This window comes from Pipistrellus kuhlii, unplaced genomic scaffold (genome assembly GCF_014108245.1).
Source record: "Pipistrellus kuhlii isolate mPipKuh1 unplaced genomic scaffold, mPipKuh1.p scaffold_m20_p_53, whole genome shotgun sequence".
Lineage (NCBI taxonomy): Eukaryota > Metazoa > Chordata > Mammalia > Chiroptera > Vespertilionidae > Pipistrellus > Pipistrellus kuhlii.
Window position 1 is genome coordinate 1,532,640 of NW_023425555.1, and position 18,612 is coordinate 1,551,251.

At 59.9% G+C, this 18,612-nt stretch overlaps 2 protein-coding genes across 9 annotated transcripts in view; both read right to left on the reverse strand.

Moving 5' to 3' along the window:
- CERCAM (cerebral endothelial cell adhesion molecule) lies at nt 1-9,132 on the reverse strand. Of its 6 annotated transcripts, none has more exons than XM_045573659.1 (13): nt 8,887-9,121; nt 7,417-7,527; nt 7,181-7,298; nt 6,120-6,254; nt 5,760-5,964; nt 4,520-4,639; nt 4,132-4,208; nt 3,927-4,033; nt 3,663-3,795; nt 1,859-1,986; nt 1,495-1,698; nt 897-1,149; nt 1-454 (listed from the first exon to the last, which is right to left on the reverse strand). In XM_045573659.1, the coding sequence occupies exons 1-12, from the start codon at nt 9,072-9,074 to the stop codon at nt 897-899; spliced, it is 1,779 nt and encodes a 592-aa protein (XP_045429615.1). In that variant the 5' UTR covers nt 9,075-9,121; the 3' UTR covers nt 1-454. The 6 variants fall into 6 exon arrangements, with proteins under 6 accessions (XP_045429615.1, XP_036272162.1, XP_045429617.1 ...); XM_036416269.2 differs by having other exon boundaries at nt 1-459; nt 877-1,149; XM_045573661.1 differs by having other exon boundaries at nt 5,760-5,766; nt 8,887-9,120.
- URM1 (ubiquitin related modifier 1) overlaps nt 9,128-18,612 on the reverse strand; it is a 41,305-nt gene continuing 31,820 nt past the window's right edge. For 2 of the 3 annotated variants that reach the window (XM_045573665.1, XM_045573664.1), the window contains one exon: nt 9,128-9,745. In XM_045573665.1, coding sequence (XP_045429621.1) covers nt 9,470-9,745 — 276 coding nt within the window. In that variant the 3' untranslated portion in view covers nt 9,128-9,469. The remainder of the gene's footprint in view (nt 9,746-18,612) is intronic. The other variant, XM_045573668.1, reaches the window with a different exon arrangement.

The following is an 18,612-nucleotide window of genomic DNA, read 5'->3' on the forward strand; positions in this document are numbered from 1 at the left end:
TAAAGTGCAAACACCGGCTGACTTTATTGAGGGCCTCCTGGTTGCTGGGTCCTCCTCTCGCCACCTTGCACTTCCCGGTGACTGGGGGTCCAGCTTTGAGCTGGTAGGAGGGGGCAGCTGAGGTGGAGGTAGAAGGGGGAGGGTCCCCAGCAGCTGGGTCCTCGGGGAGGGCAGGGCCCCTGTGTCTGCCCAGCCTGAGCCTCCCTCACGTGCCTCCCCGCAGGCCGTGAGGCAGGCAGGCAGGCAGGGAAGAGGGCCTGCAGACGCTGCCCTTCCATGCCGTGACCTCGGACACGGAGACGCATCTCTGGCTTCTCCGACGTACGACGGGGCCAGGGGGCAGAGTGGCCATGCCCAAGGCGTCTGCTGGTTTCCCCTGGGTCTGGTTCCTAGTGGCGGCTCCCGCCAGCAATCTCCAACTCTGCTCCAGGGAAACACAGAGTACTGGCCTCTCCTGGGAGACACAGAGCTGGGTCAGACAGTGAGAGGCAGGCACACACAGGCAGATATAGTCAGAGACAGACAATCAGAGGTGAGCAGAGAGGCAGACAGAATCAGAGAGAGCGAGAGGCACCAGATACAGAGAAACAAAGAGTCAGAAACAGACACACACACAGAGAGCTAGAAGTGGATGGAGAAATGCAGACAGCCCAAGACACAGACAGAAACACACACAGAGAGAGAGAGAGAGAGAGAGAGAGAGAGAGAGAGAGAGAGAGAGAGAGAGAGAAAAGAAGAAGAAGAAGAAGGAGGAGGAGGAGGAGGAGGAGGAGGAGGAGGAGGAGGAGGGAGACAGACAGAAAGAGAGAGAGGGAGAGAAGACAGGCTGAGAAGGGGGAGCACAGACCAGACGCAGGTGCCATGAAGGGGAGAGGACACCCAGGCCCAGCCCGCACCTAGAGCTCGTCCCGGGGGCGGGGATGGAGGCGGTGCCCGCTGCTGCCGGCCAGGTCCAGGCGGGGGCCGCGGAGGGTCTTGTGAGAGCCGCTCCAGCTGGTGAGGCGGCCACTGTCGTCGTCCCAGAGGGAGGAGGTCTCCGTGTCGCTGAGCCACTCGGCGTCCCCCGCGTAATGCGTGGGCTCGGCGAGCAGGGGCCGGGCGGAGAAGGCCTGCAGGTCCCGAGGCCAGAAGTGCGCCTTGTACTGCTCACTGGGAGGGAGAGCAGGGGGCGGGGAGCGGAGGGGCCGGGGTGAGCCCCGCCTGCAGCCTCCTGCACCTCCCAGCCTCCCCATCTCCACCTCACCGCAGACATGAGGCCTGGCTTCCCTCACACCCTTTCCCAGATGGGGAAACTGAGGCCTAGAACTGGAAGTCGCCTCACTAGAAGCCACATGGCCAGCAGAGCCCACCCCTCGGGGAGTCTGCCTCCAGGGCGAGGCGGGGCTCCTGGACCACGCCTTGGCGCCTCAGTCTCCCCACCTGCGCGGCCAGGGGGTGCGTGACTAGCTGAGGCGGGCCTGCCCTGCCTGCCGCCCCCCCCCCCCCGAGACTCACTTGGGGTGCTGATCAAACATGATGGGCAAGAACTCGTCCACAGGCAGCATCCGGCGCAGCGGCTGGGAGGCCAGCAGCTTGCGGGCGCCGGCCAGGCTCAGGGCGTAGGCCAGCGTCCAGTAGGAATAGCCGGCCACCACCAGGCGCGGCAGCCCCTCCACGGCCACCTCCTCCTCGGGGTTCACCTGCTTCCGGCCGAGGTAGCTGCAGGCGACATGAGGGTCCCGGGAGGCATTGTAGGGCCTGGTGTGTCACAGGACCCAGCCCGCCCTCCAGCACCAGGTGGGAGAAGGAAGGCTCCAGCAGGAGGCAGACACCGCCCCAGGCTGCCCTCTCCCTTGCCCTGGGGGTGCCCACTGCCTACATCAGGTCCCACGGAAGCTTCTCTGCCTCCACCTCCTCCATCAGCCTCTCCAAACGCCCCTTGAAGTTGCTCTGGAAGCGCACGTCGTCCTCGAACACCACGACCTGGGCCAGGCCCCTGGCAGCCACCTGTGGTGAGAGGCGGGTGTGTGTGTGTGGGTGTGCGGGTGTGTGTGCGCGGGTGTGTGTGTGTGTGCGCGCGCGGGTGTGTGCGGGTGTGTGTGTGTGTGTGTGTGTGTGTGTGTGCGGGTGTGTGTGTGTGTGTGCGGGGGTGTGTGTGTGCGGGTGTGTGTGTGTGCGGGTGTGTGTGTGTGTGTGTGTGTGTGCGCGGGTGTGTGTGGGTGTGTGTGTGTGTGTGTGTGAGTGTGTGTGTGTGTGCGGGTGTGTGTGCGGGTGTGTGGGTGTGTGTGCGGGTGTGTGCGGGTGTGTGTGTGTGTGTGTGTGTGTGTGCGCGGGTGTGTGTGTGTGTGTGCGCGGGTGTGTGTGTGTGCGGGTGCGGGTGTGTGTGTGTGTGCGGGTGTGTGCGGGTGTGTGTGTGTGTGTGCGTGCACGGGTGTGTGTGTGTGTGTGTGTGTGTGTGCGGGTGTGTGTGTGCGGGTGTGTGTGTGTGTGTGTGTGTGTGTGTGTTAGGTTCGGGCTGTCCCCTTCCGCCTGGCTAACACTGACCCCTCCCTGGCCTCATGTGCATGCCAGCTGCTCAGTCCCGGCCACGTCACTCCGCTGCTCCAGAGCCTGCAGGCCCCCCGCCAGGGGGCGGAAACCCCAGCCCGCTCTGGCTTGCAAGGCCCCCCACACCCGTCCCAGCGCCCAGCAGGCTCATGATGGCGACGGAGCCGAGCTGCATTCGCCGAGTCCCCGGGGCCACAGGGACCCTCAGGGGCAGCGCACACGACGGCCCTGGACCGCAGCGAGGAGAGAGAGGGAGGGAGGGGAAGCCACGGGTCCAAGGACACGCAGGCCGAAAGTGGCAGAGCCCGGATCTGGACCGGCACCTGCTGGACTGCGGGGCCCAGGCGCTCACTGGGCCTCCTGCGCTTTTCTTCCTAAAGGAGGCCGGGCGGGCGGGGTGGGGGAGACCCTAGCCCCCAACATGGCTAAGAAAACGCACTTTCCGAAGCTTTTGCAAGTGTGAAAGGAACATGAAATGAGCTCAGCAAATGTGAAATGTACATCGTGTGTCCGTCTGTTCAGAGGCCTGGGAACAACGGAATAGAAGCTCACACACACACATTTTGGCAAAGAATGAAAACAAGGAGGGAGTCTGCACTGCCTCCGGCAGGGGGCGCCCCTTGGGCCTCTCAGAGTCATCACACCCTGGCCCTGGACTGAGGCCCTTCTTCCCACCCTGGACACAACCTACTCCTTCCTCCTCTAGGCCTTTGCTCCTACTGTGTGTGTGTGTGTGTGTGTGTGTGTGTGTGTGTGTTTTGCTAAGGAGGCCCTTCTCTTCGCCTGTCAATGGCGAGGTGCATGCGGGCCCCACACTGAGCCAGAAGCCCAGGCCAGCCCGCACACTAGGGCAGCCTGCGTACCTCCTTCAGAGGCTGGTGGATTTTTCCTTGATTCCAGTTCCCGCTCTGGTCCCTGAGCCCCAGGAGGCCAGGGCTGCATATTCTCTGTATTCTCAGAGAGGACAGCGCCTAGCACACAGTAGGTGCTCACAGAGAATGACCACGGTGTAGTGTTGTCAGGTTTAAAGCTGCGGAGCCTTTGCTAATGTATTCGACCACCCACCCTTCCCTCCAGGGCTGGGCAGAGCAGGAATGGGGGCCCTGCTCCCTGAGGTGCCGAGGGGCGGTGCTCACCTCCTCCCAGATGGCGTGGTGGCTCAGGAAGCAGCCCACCTCCCCCTTGGTCAGCGAGCGGCCGGAGTAGGGGTCCTGGTAGCCAGGGAGCAGGTCCACGCCGAGGCTCCTCAGGACACTGCTGTTGAGCGCCCTGAGGAGACAGGTGTAACGGGGTGAGGGCGCCGGCCAGGGACTCCAGTGGCCCACACTGCCCCCCGCTGCCCAGGGCCCCCCCAATGGCCCACACTGCCCCCCCACGCCCAGGGTCCCCAGGGGCCTCACCGGCCATCCACAGCGTCCACCACCCGCCCAGAGATCTCCATTTCCCAGAGCGAGCTCAGCATGCGCTCCCGCCTGTCGGGCCTGCGGGCCAGGCTGATGACAAAGACCTGGAGGAGGCAGGAGAGGGGGAGCGGGGAGTGGGTGCAGGGCAGGGGAGGGGCCCACCCACCTCCTGACCCCAGTCCTGCAGGCTGAGGCAACTCACCTCATCAAACCCCATCGTGGTGGGACGCTTCGGGGGCCGGGACACATGAGCCGAGGCCCACATAGGGGGCCCGTCCACTGCAGAGGAGAGCACCCCAATCACGAGCGCCTTTGGCAGTGACCCTGGAGTCCTTCCCCCCGCCCCCCCATTCCTGTCCCTTCGGCAGAACGCCCAGCAGAAAGGGCCCTCAGAGATCACAGAGCCTGCCTGCCTCCATCGTACAGATGGGAAGACTGAGGCCCAGTGGAGAATGGGACCTGCCCAGAGTCAGGGGAGGTGTTAGGGGTGAGGCTGGGACCCCGAGCCCGATGCCAGGCAGGCCTGAGCCCAGAAGGGGCACAGGGAGGGGGAGCGGGGGCAGCAGGCGGCGCCCGGCTCCAGCCCTCACCCAGCGCCTCCAGGATGAGGTGGACGAAGTTGACCCGCTCGTCCTCCAGCTGCTGGTGGGACTTCACAGGGACGTTCATGTACCCATAACGGTGCTCGTTGCACACGTGGACCGGGACTCCTGTGGAGAGAGGCTGGCTGAGGGCCGGGGCAGGGCTCTCAGACCCACCCAGGCCTGCCAGGGTCCCGAGTGAGTCCTCCCCGGGGCTCTGGCCCCACCTGTGGGATTGGGAAGGGCTGGGCTCAAAAAAAAAAAAAATTAAAAAAAATCGGAGGGAGGTTTCTGCCGAGGCGGTTTACTCATTTGGATGGTGTTTCTGGAACACCTGCTGGTTGCCAGGGCAATGGCCGTGAGCAAGACAGACAGAGTCTGCAGCCTCAGGGGCCAGGAACAGGCCAACTCCGTGCCCACAGTCAGCGAGACAGCCATAGGAGACCACGTGGGGGCGCCAAGGCTTCCTGTCCTCACTCTGCCTCTGCCCAGATCCAGCCCCAGCCAGCCCCAGCCAGCACCTCTGACCCCATCCCTGCACTTCAACCCACACCCTCTCTTGTTCCCTTCAAGCCGGCCTCCACTGGCCGCCTTTTCGTTTCTGCAAGACCTGCCACCGTTATTGTAATCACTGTTTACGCTCTATCCTCTATGGACTGCGAACTCCTCAGGGCAGGGGCACGATATCCTGTGGCCCAGTGGTTGAGCATCAACCCGTGAACCAGGAGGTCATGGTTCAGAGCATGTGCCTGGGTTGCAGGCTCGATCCCTATAGTGTGGGGCGGGCAGGAGACACCCAATCAATGGTTCTCTCTCATTATTGATGTTTCTTTATAAAAATATTTTTTTATTGATGTTTTACAGAGAAGGGAGAGGGACAGAGAGTTAGAAACATTCATGAGAGGGAAACATCGACCAGCTGCCTCCTGCACACCCCTCACTGGGGATGTGCCCGCAACCAAGGTACATGCCCTTGACCGGAATCGAACCCGGGGCCCTTCAGTCCCCAAGCCAATGCTCTATCCATTGAGCCAAACCGGTCCCGGCTTGTCTCTCACTTCTGACACGTGACTTGTGTCCTTCCTGTGTGTCTGCACCACAGACATGGGCGACTCCCCTGCACAGACACCCAGGACAGCGCCGCCCACTCTGAACCGCGGGCCGGGAAGGGCATGCGAAGCAGAGGGAACAGCACGCGTGAAGGCCAGGCGGCTCCCAGGGGAGGATCAGGGAGAAGAGCTGTCCTCACCAGCGGCCTGGCAGGAGAAGGCGAAGACGATGATGTCGTCGAAGGGCCAGGTGTAGTTGGGGTGAGGGGGGTGGAAGGCGAGCTGGGCCGCCCCCTCCGCCCGCAGGGACACCAGGAAGGTGGAGTGGACCATGGGGACCCGGAAGCAGCCCCGGCGCTGGCGGTTCTTCGTGGGGAAGTACTCGGCCGTGCGGCGGTAGTACCCCTGGGGGAGGGGTGCTCTGGGCAGTGAGGGGGACCCCCCGCCCCAAGAACACTGCTCCCTGCCAAGGCGCGCAGACCCCAAGGCCGCCGGGCCCTCTGGTCTCGGGGTCCCTCCGCCCAGGACCCCAGCTCCCTGAGGCCCCAGCCCGGCCTCACCTGCGGGGTGATCCCGCACCAGAAGTTGGAGTAGTAGGTCTGCGAGTCCAGCATCGGGGCCACCACGGGCAGCCCCTGCTCGACCAGAAGCCGCAGGGTCTGGTTGTTGGTCAGAATGTTGTCGGTGTCTGCAAACTGCGAGGAGGGCGTGTCACCGACCCCGGTGCAGCCCCCAGGGATTCGCTGGGTGGGACCCCTCCAGACGGCCAGGCTCCCAGAAGCTGTTCCCCTCGGGAGGCCTAACCTACAAACTACACATCTTCTGGACCAAGGAGCCAGTCTGGGGCGCTGGCTCAGAGTTTGGGTCCAGACATAAGAACTGAGCTGCTCGCCCAGCCAGTGTGGCTCAGTGGTTGAGTGTCCACCCATGAACCAAGAGGTCACGGTTTGAGTCCAGGTCAGGGCACACGTCTGGGTTGTCCAGCTAGATCCCCAGTAGGGGGCGTGCAGCAGGCAGCCGATAGGTGATTCTCTCTCCTTGATGTTTCTATCCCTCCTCCCCTTCTCTCTCTGGAAATAATACAAACATAAAATTAAAAAAAAGAACTGAGTTGCTGATCTATTAATAAGAACTGTCTCAGAGATCTGACTTGGGGAGTAGATCCACAGGCCTCGTCTGAGCCCTAGTTTGGGGAACTAGACTCAGTATATACCGTGGAGTCTGTCTCAGGGATCCAGGCTTAATAGCCAGCCTGAGTTCAATCAAGCTCAGGGACCCAAGCTCAGGATCTGATTTCTTTTTTTCTTTTTTGAATATATTTTATTTATTTTTCACAGAGAGGAAGAGAGAGGAATAAAGAGTTAGAAACATCGAGGACAGAGAATCATCAATCAGCTGCCTCTTGCACACCCCCCACTGGGGATGTGCCCGCAACCAAGGTACATTCCCTTGACTGGAATCGAACCCGGGACCTTTTAGTCCGCAGGCCGACGCTCTATCCGCAGAGCCAAACTGGTCTCGGCAGGATCTGATTTCTGACCTAGGCTGCTAGCCTGCAGGAGGGGGTCACACCAGAACTTCTGTCAGAAACAGATCCCAGGCGTAGGCCAGGCTTGCTTACCAGGATGTAGTCTGCCCCAGCGTCCCTGGCAAAGGTCAGGGCTTCCTGCCTCAGCTCCATCAGGAACTGGTGCCTCTCTCTGGTCCAGTGCTTGGGCCCCTCTTCGTCCGGGTAGGGCCTGAGGGGAACGACATGAGATGTCCCGGGGTAGGCGCCTCCTCCTGCAGGGCCGTGCTGGGAGCCTGTGGCTTGGACTATAGCTATTGCCTACCCGCCCCTGCCCCCCAGTTCACCACCTGGGCTCCCCCTCAGGCCTCCAGACCACGGCTGCATAGTCATTGCCCACGGCGGCCAGCCACTCCTGCAGCATCTCTGTGGTGTTGTCCACATTGTGGTCCGTGGCACACCTGGGGACACAGGAGGAAGAGGGGTGAAGGGGCGCAGCCACAGAGGAACCAAACCCCGAGGCCACCTTGACTCTGCAGCAACCACACCTGCGAGGCTGGCTTCTCCCAGGAGCGGGCGGGAGGTAAGCTATGGAGGAGGGGCTGAAGGGGGCAGCCGGGTGCCCTCACAGGTCTGTGACCCCCGGGGTGACCGAAGGCAAGTCCCGCCCCTCTCGGCCTTCACCTTCTTCCTTCTGACGGTACGATGACCAGCAGGCGGAGGAAACAGCTGGAGTGCATCTCCAAAGATGGAGAGCACCTCGCTCTGAAGAACACACCGGCCACACCTGTTACCGTCCCTCCTTCTGTGTGGCCGCATCAGCCCCGCCCCGAGTCGGGACTGGACGGAGGAGCTGATGCTTCTCTCTGTGGGAAGCTGTCAGAGGCTCACACGCACCGCGTGTCCTGGGAGGAGCGGACACGGAACACGCTCTCCTCTCCTCTGGAAGGCTCCCACGGCCGAGCCGGGGCTCGGGGCTCGGTGAAAAGCCAGGTTTTAGGTGGCACTGTCCCTTTAAGCCAATTCCCCAGAAATGAAGACTAACTACGTGTCAGGTCCCATAGGGGTGGGAACTGGGAGCTCCCAAACTGTGGTAATTGTGGGCGGCCTCCCCAGGCCACGGCTCCACCCCCAGCCTGGCGGGCTGTGAGGGGTAGTTTGTCATCTCCCTCCTTTCATCCCCAACCTCAGCGTGGGGCTCCTCCCTGTTCGCTGTCGCAGGCTGTGGCCTCTGAAGCCAGTGCTGGTGGGGACCCCTGGGGGTGGGGGAGCAGCGGGGGCACTGCCATCAGCTGGCAGGACCTGCCCCCTACAGCCTGGGACCAGCCCCGCGGGAGGGGGAGCAGTCGGACTCCCCTGCAGAGCAGACTGGAGCCCAGGGCTGCCTGCACCCCCACTGCTACCCGGGAACCCCCAGACCTACTGATGCCTGCCACCTCGGGCCCCAGGGGATGTCTGCTGTTCCTGTCTGCTCCCTCCAAGCCAACCACCACAGGTCCCGGGGGCTGAGCGTGGGCACTGACAGCCAGAGGGGCCCAGCCCGACTCACACCAGAGGAGGTGGCAAGAGGAGGCGCAGGGGCCGGGGCGGGTGTCCTAGGCCAGCGCACGGCCTTGGGGGTCAGTCCATGGCCTCGGAGGTCAGCCTCCGGCCTTGGAGGTCAGTCTGCAGGGCCAGGGGGCCGGTCCCGCCTGGGGCCGGGGGCTGACCAGGGCCTGTCTGCCGGGGAGGAGCCTGCTGGGTGGGTCCGGCCTGGGCGCAGAGGGCCTCGCTGGAGTTGGGGGCGATGCCCGGGGGGTGCCCGCGCCCGGGTCTCTCACCAGAGGGTCAGCCGGGCGCGGGGGTAGTCCAGCCGCTCCAGCGCGCCCAGGTAGTGCGGCAGCGAGTGCGCGGCATTGCGGGCCAGGACGGCCAGCACCACGGCGGGCGGCTCCGCGAGGCCGGTGGCCGGGAGCCGCGGGCCCAGCAGGAGCAGGAGCAGCAGCGGGCGCAGCGGGGCGGCGCGCATGGCGAGCTCCGGCTCCGGCGGCGGCGGCGGCCCCGGGCTCCGGCCCGGCCGAGGGGAGTGGGCGGCGCGGCGGGGCCGGGGCGGGGCCGGGCCCGGGGTGGGGCCGTGGCGGCCCAGAAGGGAACAGGGGTAGCGTACCCCCCCAAAGTGGGGTCCCACTCCCCACCCCTAGGTGGGGGCTTTCAAGTGTCCTCTCCTCGGCCGGGGGGACGCAGGACCGGGGCCCCGAGGGCCGCCCCACACGCGCCCGGGAGCAGCCCCCTCCCGGCGGGGCGCCCGCGGGGGGGCCGCGGAGGGGGGCGGGTCAGGGGTGACGGCATCGAGCCTCCCGGCGCTGCGCACGCTCCTCTCCAAGTCCCCGGGATGCAACCCCCGAAATCGAGCTCCCGAGGTCCCTAACCCGGCTTCCTTGGCCCAACGTCCGACCCACGGACCTCAGCCACCCACCCACCCCCGGACAGGACCCGCTCCCCGCGGCCCGCCCCGCCCCGCCCCGGCCCCGGCCCCGGCCCCGCCGCGCGCCGCGCGCCCTCTGGCGGCCGCAGGCGGAACCGCAGAGCCCAGTGGCGCGGGGCCCCTGACCTGGGCGCCGTCCCGCGGTGGCCGGAGCCCGGTGTCTCCCGCGCGGCATCGCCCTCGCCTCTGTCGCCGGCACCGGCGCTGCTTCGATCCTTTAAGAAAACAAAGTTCACTCTTAGCCCGAGGCAGAGCCAGGAGGCACCGCGCAGCCCGGGGATACAGCCTCCCCTGGGGATGAGCTGGGCTCTCTCAAAAACATTTTTAATTGACCGGCTGCCTCCTGCACGCCCCCTACTAGGGATGGAACCCGCAACCCGGGCATGTGCCCTAGACCGGAATTGCACCCGGGGCCCTTCAGTCCGCTGGGCTAGGATCTTGAGATGAGCTGGAGATAGGACTCAAAAGCCAGGTTTCCCTCCCATTCCCCACCCCGCCCACCACCCACCAGGAAAACCTGCTTCCTGTGACACCTTTGAGTCTTCCTTCAGCCTCTTCCCAGCGTCAGGGAGGAGGGCCAAGCCTGTGCACACTCTGTCCCCTGAGAGGCGAAGGGATGGGGGCCTGGTGATGGGGCAGATGTGGGGCATGAACCCTGGAGCCAGGTCTCACCTGGCTGCTCAGCCTCCCCCAGACCAGTGGAAGCTTCTCCAGGTGGAGCCACTCCCAGCGGATAGCCCTGCGATGGAAGGCACACGGCCTCTCTCTCCTGCTGGGAACTCTCATTTCCAGCCTCCAAACCCTGCGCCTCCCGCCCTAGGCCAGCCTCTGCGCTCACTGCCTGGGACAATGGGACAGGACTCTGTCCTCAGGACAGAGCCAGCCTGGGCTCCAAATCCATCCCCTGGCCCCTCCTGGATCGAAACCCTCCCTCTCTTCTGGATCCTTCCTTCGACTTCCCAAAGGACTGCAATCTCCCCAACAGAATACAAAACACCACTCTGCCTGCCAGCCCCAGCTGCAGCCCCCTCCCCTCCAAACCTCTCGGAGGGGGTCTCTGCCTCGCTCATCCTGCTTCCTCCTCCCCATTCAGAACGGACACAGGCCAGGCTGCTCCCGCCACCCTGCTCCTGCAGGACCAGCCTCCTCCCATGGGCACCTCTTCCCACCCATGAGGGCTCTCTCCTCAGCAGCTGATCTCCTGGAGCAGCTACTAAGTCCGTGTTTCTGGAAAACTGCCTGCCGAGACCCAAATTCCATCTGTCCCAAACAGAACCTCAGCCTTCCCCCAAACCTGTAACCCTCTGGTGGCCTCCGTCCACCCAGTCCTGCCAGCTGCAGCCCTGGGGTCGCTGATAGCAAGCCCCTCTCTCGGCCTGATCCATCACCCCGTCCTGGTAAGACCACCTCCCCACGTCTCCTGCACGTGGCCACTCGCCTGGCTCAGGGGCATCAGCATCACTCACCTGGCCCCTGCACCGCCCACTCCCCCCTGCACCGCCCAGCTTCCTCCCCCCACCTCCCATCCCTGGAAGCCACTCTGCACCCCATGGCCCGTTCTAAAACGCCTGACATGGGGAAGGGAGGTGCCCATTGCCCTCAGCAAAGAGCTCAAACCCCTCCGAGAGCAGCAAGGCCCTGCATGGCGTCCTGACTTCTCCACCTCCTCTGACCGCTCCTCCCACCCAATTTTCTGCTCCAGCCAAACGGGACTACGTACAGTTTCCAGAACACTCCATGCTCTAGGACCGTCTCACGTCCTTTTTAGTTGTTCCTCTGCATGAACTGGTCTTTCTGGCCAACGCCTACAGGCCCTCCAACCTCAGCTCAAACTGCCCTCCGCTGGGAGGTCTTCCCCAAGGTCATGGCTAAGGGACAGAGCCCTGCACGGGGTCCTTATAGCCCCATGCGTTCAGCGAGTGTTTATGGCGCCCATGCTGGGCTCAAGCGGAGGCACTGGGGCACAGACGTTCTGCGGAGAGGAGGCAGACAGGAAACACAGAAGATAAATTAGTAGATCGTTTCAAAGAGCAGTAATGCTACGAACAAAACAAAACAGTTTCCCAAGAACAGAGCCGCTGGGGTGGGAGGTAACGCTGAGTGGAGGTGTCAGTGAAAGGGAGCCGGGGGCTCTGGGGGAACAGTGTCCCTGGAGAGGGAGCGGGTGGGGTCACTGTCCGGGGGGAGGAGGGGACAAGCTGGGGAAGGGAGCCGGGGGAGTGTGGGGAGAGGAGAGGGCCACCGATAGGGGCTTCATCACAAGGAACAACAGCCTGTAATTATTGGAACCGAGAGTCTAGGTCAGTGGTTGGCAAACTCATTAGTCAACAGAGCGGCAAGCCTCGGCTCGAGAGCTGACCACTGACCTAGGCCTTTTTAAAAAACTGCAATGAGCTGAAACCGGTTTGGCTCAATGGATAGAGCGTCGGCTTGGGGACTGAAGGGTCCTGGGTTCAATTCCGGTCAAGGGCATGTACCTTGGTTGCGGGCATATCCCCAGTAGGGGGTATGCAAGAGGCAGCTGATCGATGACTCTCTCTCATCTATGTTTCTAACTCTCTATCTCTCTCCCTTCCTCTCTGTACAAAATCAATAAAAATATATTATTAAAAACAAAACAAAACAAAAAAAAAACCTGCAATGAGCCCTAACCAGTTTGGATAGAGCGTTGGCCTGCGGATTGAAAGGTCCCAGGTTTGATTCTGATCAAGGGCATTGGTTGCAGGCACATCCCCAGTAGAGGGTGTGCAGGAGGCAGCTGATGGATGTTTCTCTCTCATCGGTGTTTCTCTCTATCCCTCTCCCTTCCTCTCTGTAAAAAAAGATCAGTAAAATAAGCTTTTTAAAAAGTGCAATGAAAAGACATTGGAGGGGATAACTAAAGGAGTGCGATGATTTGTCTTTTAAAAGATTGCTTTCACCCTGGCCGGTTTGCTCAGTGGACAGAGCTTCAACTCCCTGTCAAGAGCCTGTATCTCAGTCGCAGGCTTGATCCCCATCCTCCTGGGGGTGCAAGTGGGAGGCAACCCATCCATGTTGTGCGAGAGCTCACAACAATGTTTCTCTTTCTCTCTCTCCCTCCTCCCTCCCCTTCACTCTCTTTAAAAAAATCAATGGAAAAAAATATCCTCCGGTGAAAATTAAAGAAAAGAAAAAAAAAAAAGATCGCTCTGGCTGCAGTTCAGAGGGTGGCCAAGGGGGGCAGGGATGGAAGTGGGGAGACACTGGCTCAGGGAGAGAAGCAGAGTGGTGGGGGGAGGAGTGTAACCAGATTAGATGTGAGATGGAGCCAGGAGTCAGGATGAGCCACAGGGTTTGCAACTGGGCTGGACGGTGGACTAGATCCTGAACGGGGAAGACCCGATAGAAAATATAAGGTGTACCGGTTAATAAGGCGGATTTTTTTTTCAATAGATGGAGTTACACATATGTTGAAATATATGCGATTTGATATATATTCAAAACTTTATATGTCAAATTTGTTGAAGGTGTTAACATCATAGATATTTTTATGCTTAAAAATGTTGAATTTCAGCTGAAACCGGTTTGGCTCAGTGGATAGAGCATCAGTCTGCGGACTGAAGGGTCCCGGGTTCGATTCCGGTCAAGGGCATGTACCTTGGTTGCGGGCACATCCCCGGTAGGGGGTGTGCAGGAGGCAGCTGGTCGATGTTTCTCTCATCGATGTTTCTAGCTCTCTATCCCTCTCCCTTCCTCTCTGTGGAAAATCAATAAAATATATATTTATATATATATATATATTTTAAATATATTTTATTGATTGTGGAAAATCAATAAAATATATATTTATATATATATATATTTTAAATATATTTTATTGATTGTGGAAAATCAATAAAATATATATTTATATATATATATATATTAAATATATTTTATTGATTGTGGAAAATCAATAAAATATATATTTATATATATATATATTTTTTAAATATATTTTATTGATTTTGTACAGAGAGGAAAGGAGAGAGATAGAGAGCTAGAAACATCGATGAGAGAAACATCGACCAGCTGCCTCCTGCACACCCCCTACCGGGGATGTGCCCGCAACCAAGGTACATGCCCTTGACCGGAATCGAACCCGGGACCTTTCAGTTGCCAAGCCAACGCTCTATCCATTGAGCCAAACCGGTTTCGGCAAATATATATTTTTTAAATGTCAAATTTCGTGTCGAAAAAAGAGCATTTGGGGGAAGTTTTAATTCATTTCTTTATTTTGAAGAAGGGTGCTGCTAAAAGTTATTGTATACTTCAGGAAGCTTATGGTGAACATGCTCCATCTCTAATTTCCAATCATTTACAAGCCATGGGAAAGATTTTAAAAGAAATAAAATGGGTGCCATATCAACCAAATGAAAGACAAATGGAAAACCGAAAAGTCATCACTAAGATGTTGCTTCAACAGCACGAGAAAGTCTTTTTTGCATGAATTGTGACTGGCGATGAAAAGTGGATTTATTTTGAGAATCCCAAATGCACAAAATAATGGGTTGACCCAGGTCAACCATCAACATGGACTGCAAGGCCAAATCGCTTTGGAAAGAAGACAATGCTCTGCGTTTGTGGGATCAGGAAGGTGTGGTGTATTTGAGCTTCTAAACACAGGTGAAACCGTTAATACTGATTTCTACCGACAAGAAATAATCACGTTTTGATCCTGTGCCAGAAGACACAGCAAAGTAATTTTGCTTCATGATGACACACCATCACACACTTCAAAACCAGTTAAAGACACGTTAAAAGATCTTGCCTGGAAAGTATTAACCCACCCGACGTATTCACCAGACCCTGCTCCTTCAGATCACCACTTCCTCCGATACATGGCACACACACTTTCTGAGCAGCACTTCAACACGTAGGAAGAAGTGGAAAACTGGGTCTCTGAATGGTTTGCCTCAAAACAAGAAAAGTTCTATTGGGACGGTACCCACAAATTACCTGAAAGATGGGGAAATGCGTAGCTAGCCATGGACAATACATTGAATAAAGCACTTTTGATGTTTCTCTTGAAATTATCGTGTTTTCTTTGATTACAAAATCCGCATTATTGACCGGTACAGTTGTATATTAGGTTCTGTTTGAGGCCTTGTTCTGACCTGACAAAATCAAACACCAGACCTACCTGGCTGTGAGTTTTTTTTTTGTTTTTTTTTAAAATATATTTTTACTGATTTTTCACAGAGAGGAAGAGAGAGGGATAGAGTTAGAAACATCAATGAGAGAGAAACATCGATCAGCTGCCTCTTGCACACCCCCTACTGGGGAGGTGCCCACAACCAAGGTACATGTCCTTAACCAGAATCGAACCTGGGACCTCTTCCCTTGAGCCAAACCTTTTTTGGCTGGCTGTGAGTTCTCAGGCAGAACTTGCTCGCCTTCCGCACCCTTCTATCCCATCCCCAGAGCGAGGCCCGCCGGGCAATTGAAAGATGATGGGGACGCTGTGTAGATAGCTGATCAAGCACCTGCAATCCCACGTCCAATCTCCCCCCCCAAAACAAACAAACAAACAAACAAACAAACGAAAAAACAACAACAAGATGTACTCTGTGAAGGTAGCATTGGGCCAAATTCACGGCATGACTAAAGCAGGAATCTCAAACTATGGTCCCTGATCAGCCTGCAGCAGCCTCACCTGGCAGCTGTTAGGAATGCAAATTCCTAAATCCCTCCCATCTGGACTGGATCACAAACTCTGCAAGTGGAGGTTTAACCAATGCGCTGCCTGGTCATTTTGAAGGCGGCTACTGTTTGAAGCTGCTGTTCTTGGGGCCTCGGGCCCCGTTCTCCAGGTCAGGTAGGGGACACACGTGGAAAAATACCGGGCCCGTCTGTCTGCACAGGACAGAGGCCATCCTGGACCGACATCTGGCTGAGCTGGGTGTCTCCCACCACAGCATCTTCACACCCATCCCTCCGCCACTGCAGTGCTGCCCACGGCCAGCTGGTGGCGCCAGAGCCTTAGGCTTCACTCTGGCATCAGGACCGAGAGACCCCAGAGCCGTGTCCCCCCGTCCCCCCGTCCCCGTCCCCCTCCCCCCCCCCCCCGCCCCGGTCCAGGGCCTTCTTCCCGCTGGGACCCTCACCCCCAGGCCTGCCCGCTGGCCTGGGCTCTGCAGGCTGGCCCTCGCGGGAAGAGGAGCACTGAGTCTGGCACCCACAAGTGGGGACCCCCCCCCTCCTCCTGGAGGTTAGGAAGGTGGGCTAGAGGACACCCCTTGGTGGGAGAGAAATGATGGGTGTCTGGTCTGTGCGACTCCGGGGTCAGGAGCCCAGGCAGGCGGCTCCGGTCCCGTGGACCCTGGCCACCCTCCCGTTAACCCTCTGCCCACCCTGCCCGACCTCCTGTAGGTCTCAGGTGCCGCTTCCCTGCCCGCGGTGGGGGCAGCCTGGGGGTGCTCCATCCAGGGGTCCCACGCAGGCTGGGACAGGGTGCCTAGATGGAGCTCTCTCTTACCAGCTGCCAGCTCCGTGCCGCCTGGGTTAGGGGCTCCCTGGGCCCTGTCCTGCTCTGTGGCCAGAGGGGCCCACACCCCACTTCTGGTTCTGGTGCAGCTCAGCAGAGAGGAGTCTAGGAGCCCCGCCTGGGCTGCCTCCCACTCAGGTTCCGAGCTCGGTGCCCAGAGGACCCAGGGCTGAGCACAGGCTTTGCCCCTTCTGCTCCCCTGCCTGCCATCTCCCTATTTGAGGGGAGACCGGAGCCCCCAGTCCTGCTGGAGTCACCCGTCCCCTCCGGCTTCGACCTAGCATACCTTGGCCTCTGCTCCGGAGTCTGCCTCCGCGCCCTCAACTCCTGGTCCCACCCTACACCCACACCCACTGCAAAGGACTCCCTCTTGGCCGGGCCTCCCTCCGCCAGGCGCCGGATGGGGAGCTGTCCTGGGAGGCTGCCTCCGTCCGTCCTCAGGAGGCTGGGCCGGGCCAGCTGTTTTCCCCGGGCAGCCAGCTGTTTTGCCCATCAGGAAGCAGCCCTGGCTCCGCTGAAGCCGTGGCTGAGGCTGGGCTGCAGCGTGGCAGCCGGGCTGGGCCAGGGCCTGAGCTGTTAACTCCTCTGGGCCCAGGAGCCCCTTCCCCTCCCGGCCATCCCTCTGGCCGCCCCCCACCCCCTCCAACCCCGACCTGGAGGAGTAGCCAGTCACATGACTGCTCGAGACCCCAAGAAAACCGAGCATTGCTATCCCCACCCCCATCAACAACGGCTCCCCCCCCCCCCCCCCAGAGCCTTGTCCTCAGGCGACCCCAGGTGAGAGGAAGGTTCAAAAGGATAACCGTTACCCCGTTTGGAACAATAGCAGTAACAGCTACCATTAAGTGCCTGCTGTGTGCCAGGCACGGTGCCTCAGTATTTAAACTATAATCTGATTTACATTTCACAACAACCCCGTAGAGCAGGGGCCATCTCCGTTTTACGGATGAGGGAGGGGAAGTGTGGGCTCTAAGTCTGTTCGAGTCCACAGAGCTGGGGTTTGAAACTGGGCTGCCTGCCTCCCTCTGGCTGACCCGGTGGCCGCAGAGTCACTGTTGGTGCTGCTGTTTAAGTTCCCCCAAGCTCCTCACCCCGGACTGTTTTTCCCTGGCCTGGGCCTCAGTAGCACCATCTGTGAAATGGGGACATTGAGGGATGGAACGGGCACCGTCAGCAGCTCCCCCAGGCTGAGCCGGCAGCTTAGCCAGGCTCTGCCTTCAACACCTTCCAAGTATTTAGTATTTATTAGCAGATCATTCCTCTCAGTGGCGGCGGTCAGCCTGGGCTAGGATCCGGCTCTGCCGCTTCCTGGCAGCCTGACTTTGGGCGAGAGACTTTACCTCTCAGCGCCTCGGGGTCCAAAGCTGGAAAACAGATACAAGAACCAAGAACCAAGAACTGAATCTACTGCATCCTCGTTTTGTTGTGAAAAGAGTGAGATAACACAGAGAAAGCGGGTGGGAATGTTAACCCCTTCCTGTTTTCACACCCCTGAGCCCAGCTCGGAGCTGGCAGGGAGGAGGGCCCTGTGGTTCCTGGTGAAGGAATGGATCCTGGTGCAACGGTGCCTACATGGGACAGACTTGCCAAGAGCATAGTTACCAGGTGGACGCATGGGGATCCCAAGGCGCCTGCTCTTAACTCCGGCACCCCCACGGCCTTCCTTCTGAGGCCGGACCCTGGCCGGGGGACAGGGAGGAGGGAGGAGGGACAGTCCCAGGACGCAGGCAGCCCAGGAGGTGACCGGCCGTGGCTGGGTGGGATCTCAGGGTCTGGGAATGACCCCTCAGGACGCAGTGACCCGTGCTCCCTCCTTTGTCCCCTCCCCCTGCCCACCATGGGTCAGCTCCCTGGTCCCAGCCTAGACATCTGGAACTGGGGCAGACAAAGGGCCGCGGGGAGGGACAATAACCTTCTGTCCATTTTCAGATGCGGCGGCCGGGGCTGGCCAGGGCTGGGGGCCGGAGCCCGGCGAGGCGGTGCCAGGCCCCCCGTGGGCAGCGGACAATGTTGGCAGTGATGGAGAGGAGGCATTTCAAAGCGTTTTGTTCCCGCTGACCCCCTCCTCGCCACAGCTCGACCTAGCTCAGGGTGAGGCCCCGGCCCCACCCCCAGCCACCCAGGCCCCTGCTCCCGCGGCTTGGGGACTGGCCACATTCTTGACCTCAGGGGAAAAGTTTAGACTCTTTGCGCCCCTGGCAACAATAACGGTGTCACAGACCTGATTTAGGAGCCGCACTTACCATCACAAAGCCCCAGACAAAGCCCGCGCTGAGAGGCGGCGGGGCTCGGGCCCACTGCTCCCAGCTCCGCTCCGCTCGCTCGCCCGCTCGGCTCTCCCTGCTCCCCGGGCAGGGCTCTGCGGGTGGGTGGGTGGGTGCCAAGGCCTGACCCTGGGCACTCCGGAGGAGGGCCAGAGGAGGGAAAGGCGCGGAGGAGAAGAGATGGAGACCCAAGTGGGAATTGGGGAAGCGGGGCAGAGCTGCTTCCGGCTCCACCACCCATTTGCAAGTTCCTCATTCTGGACCTCAGTTTCCCTCTGTGTAATAGGAGGCTAAAGGAGGAGGCCAAAAGCTGCGGGCTCTGACCTTGCAG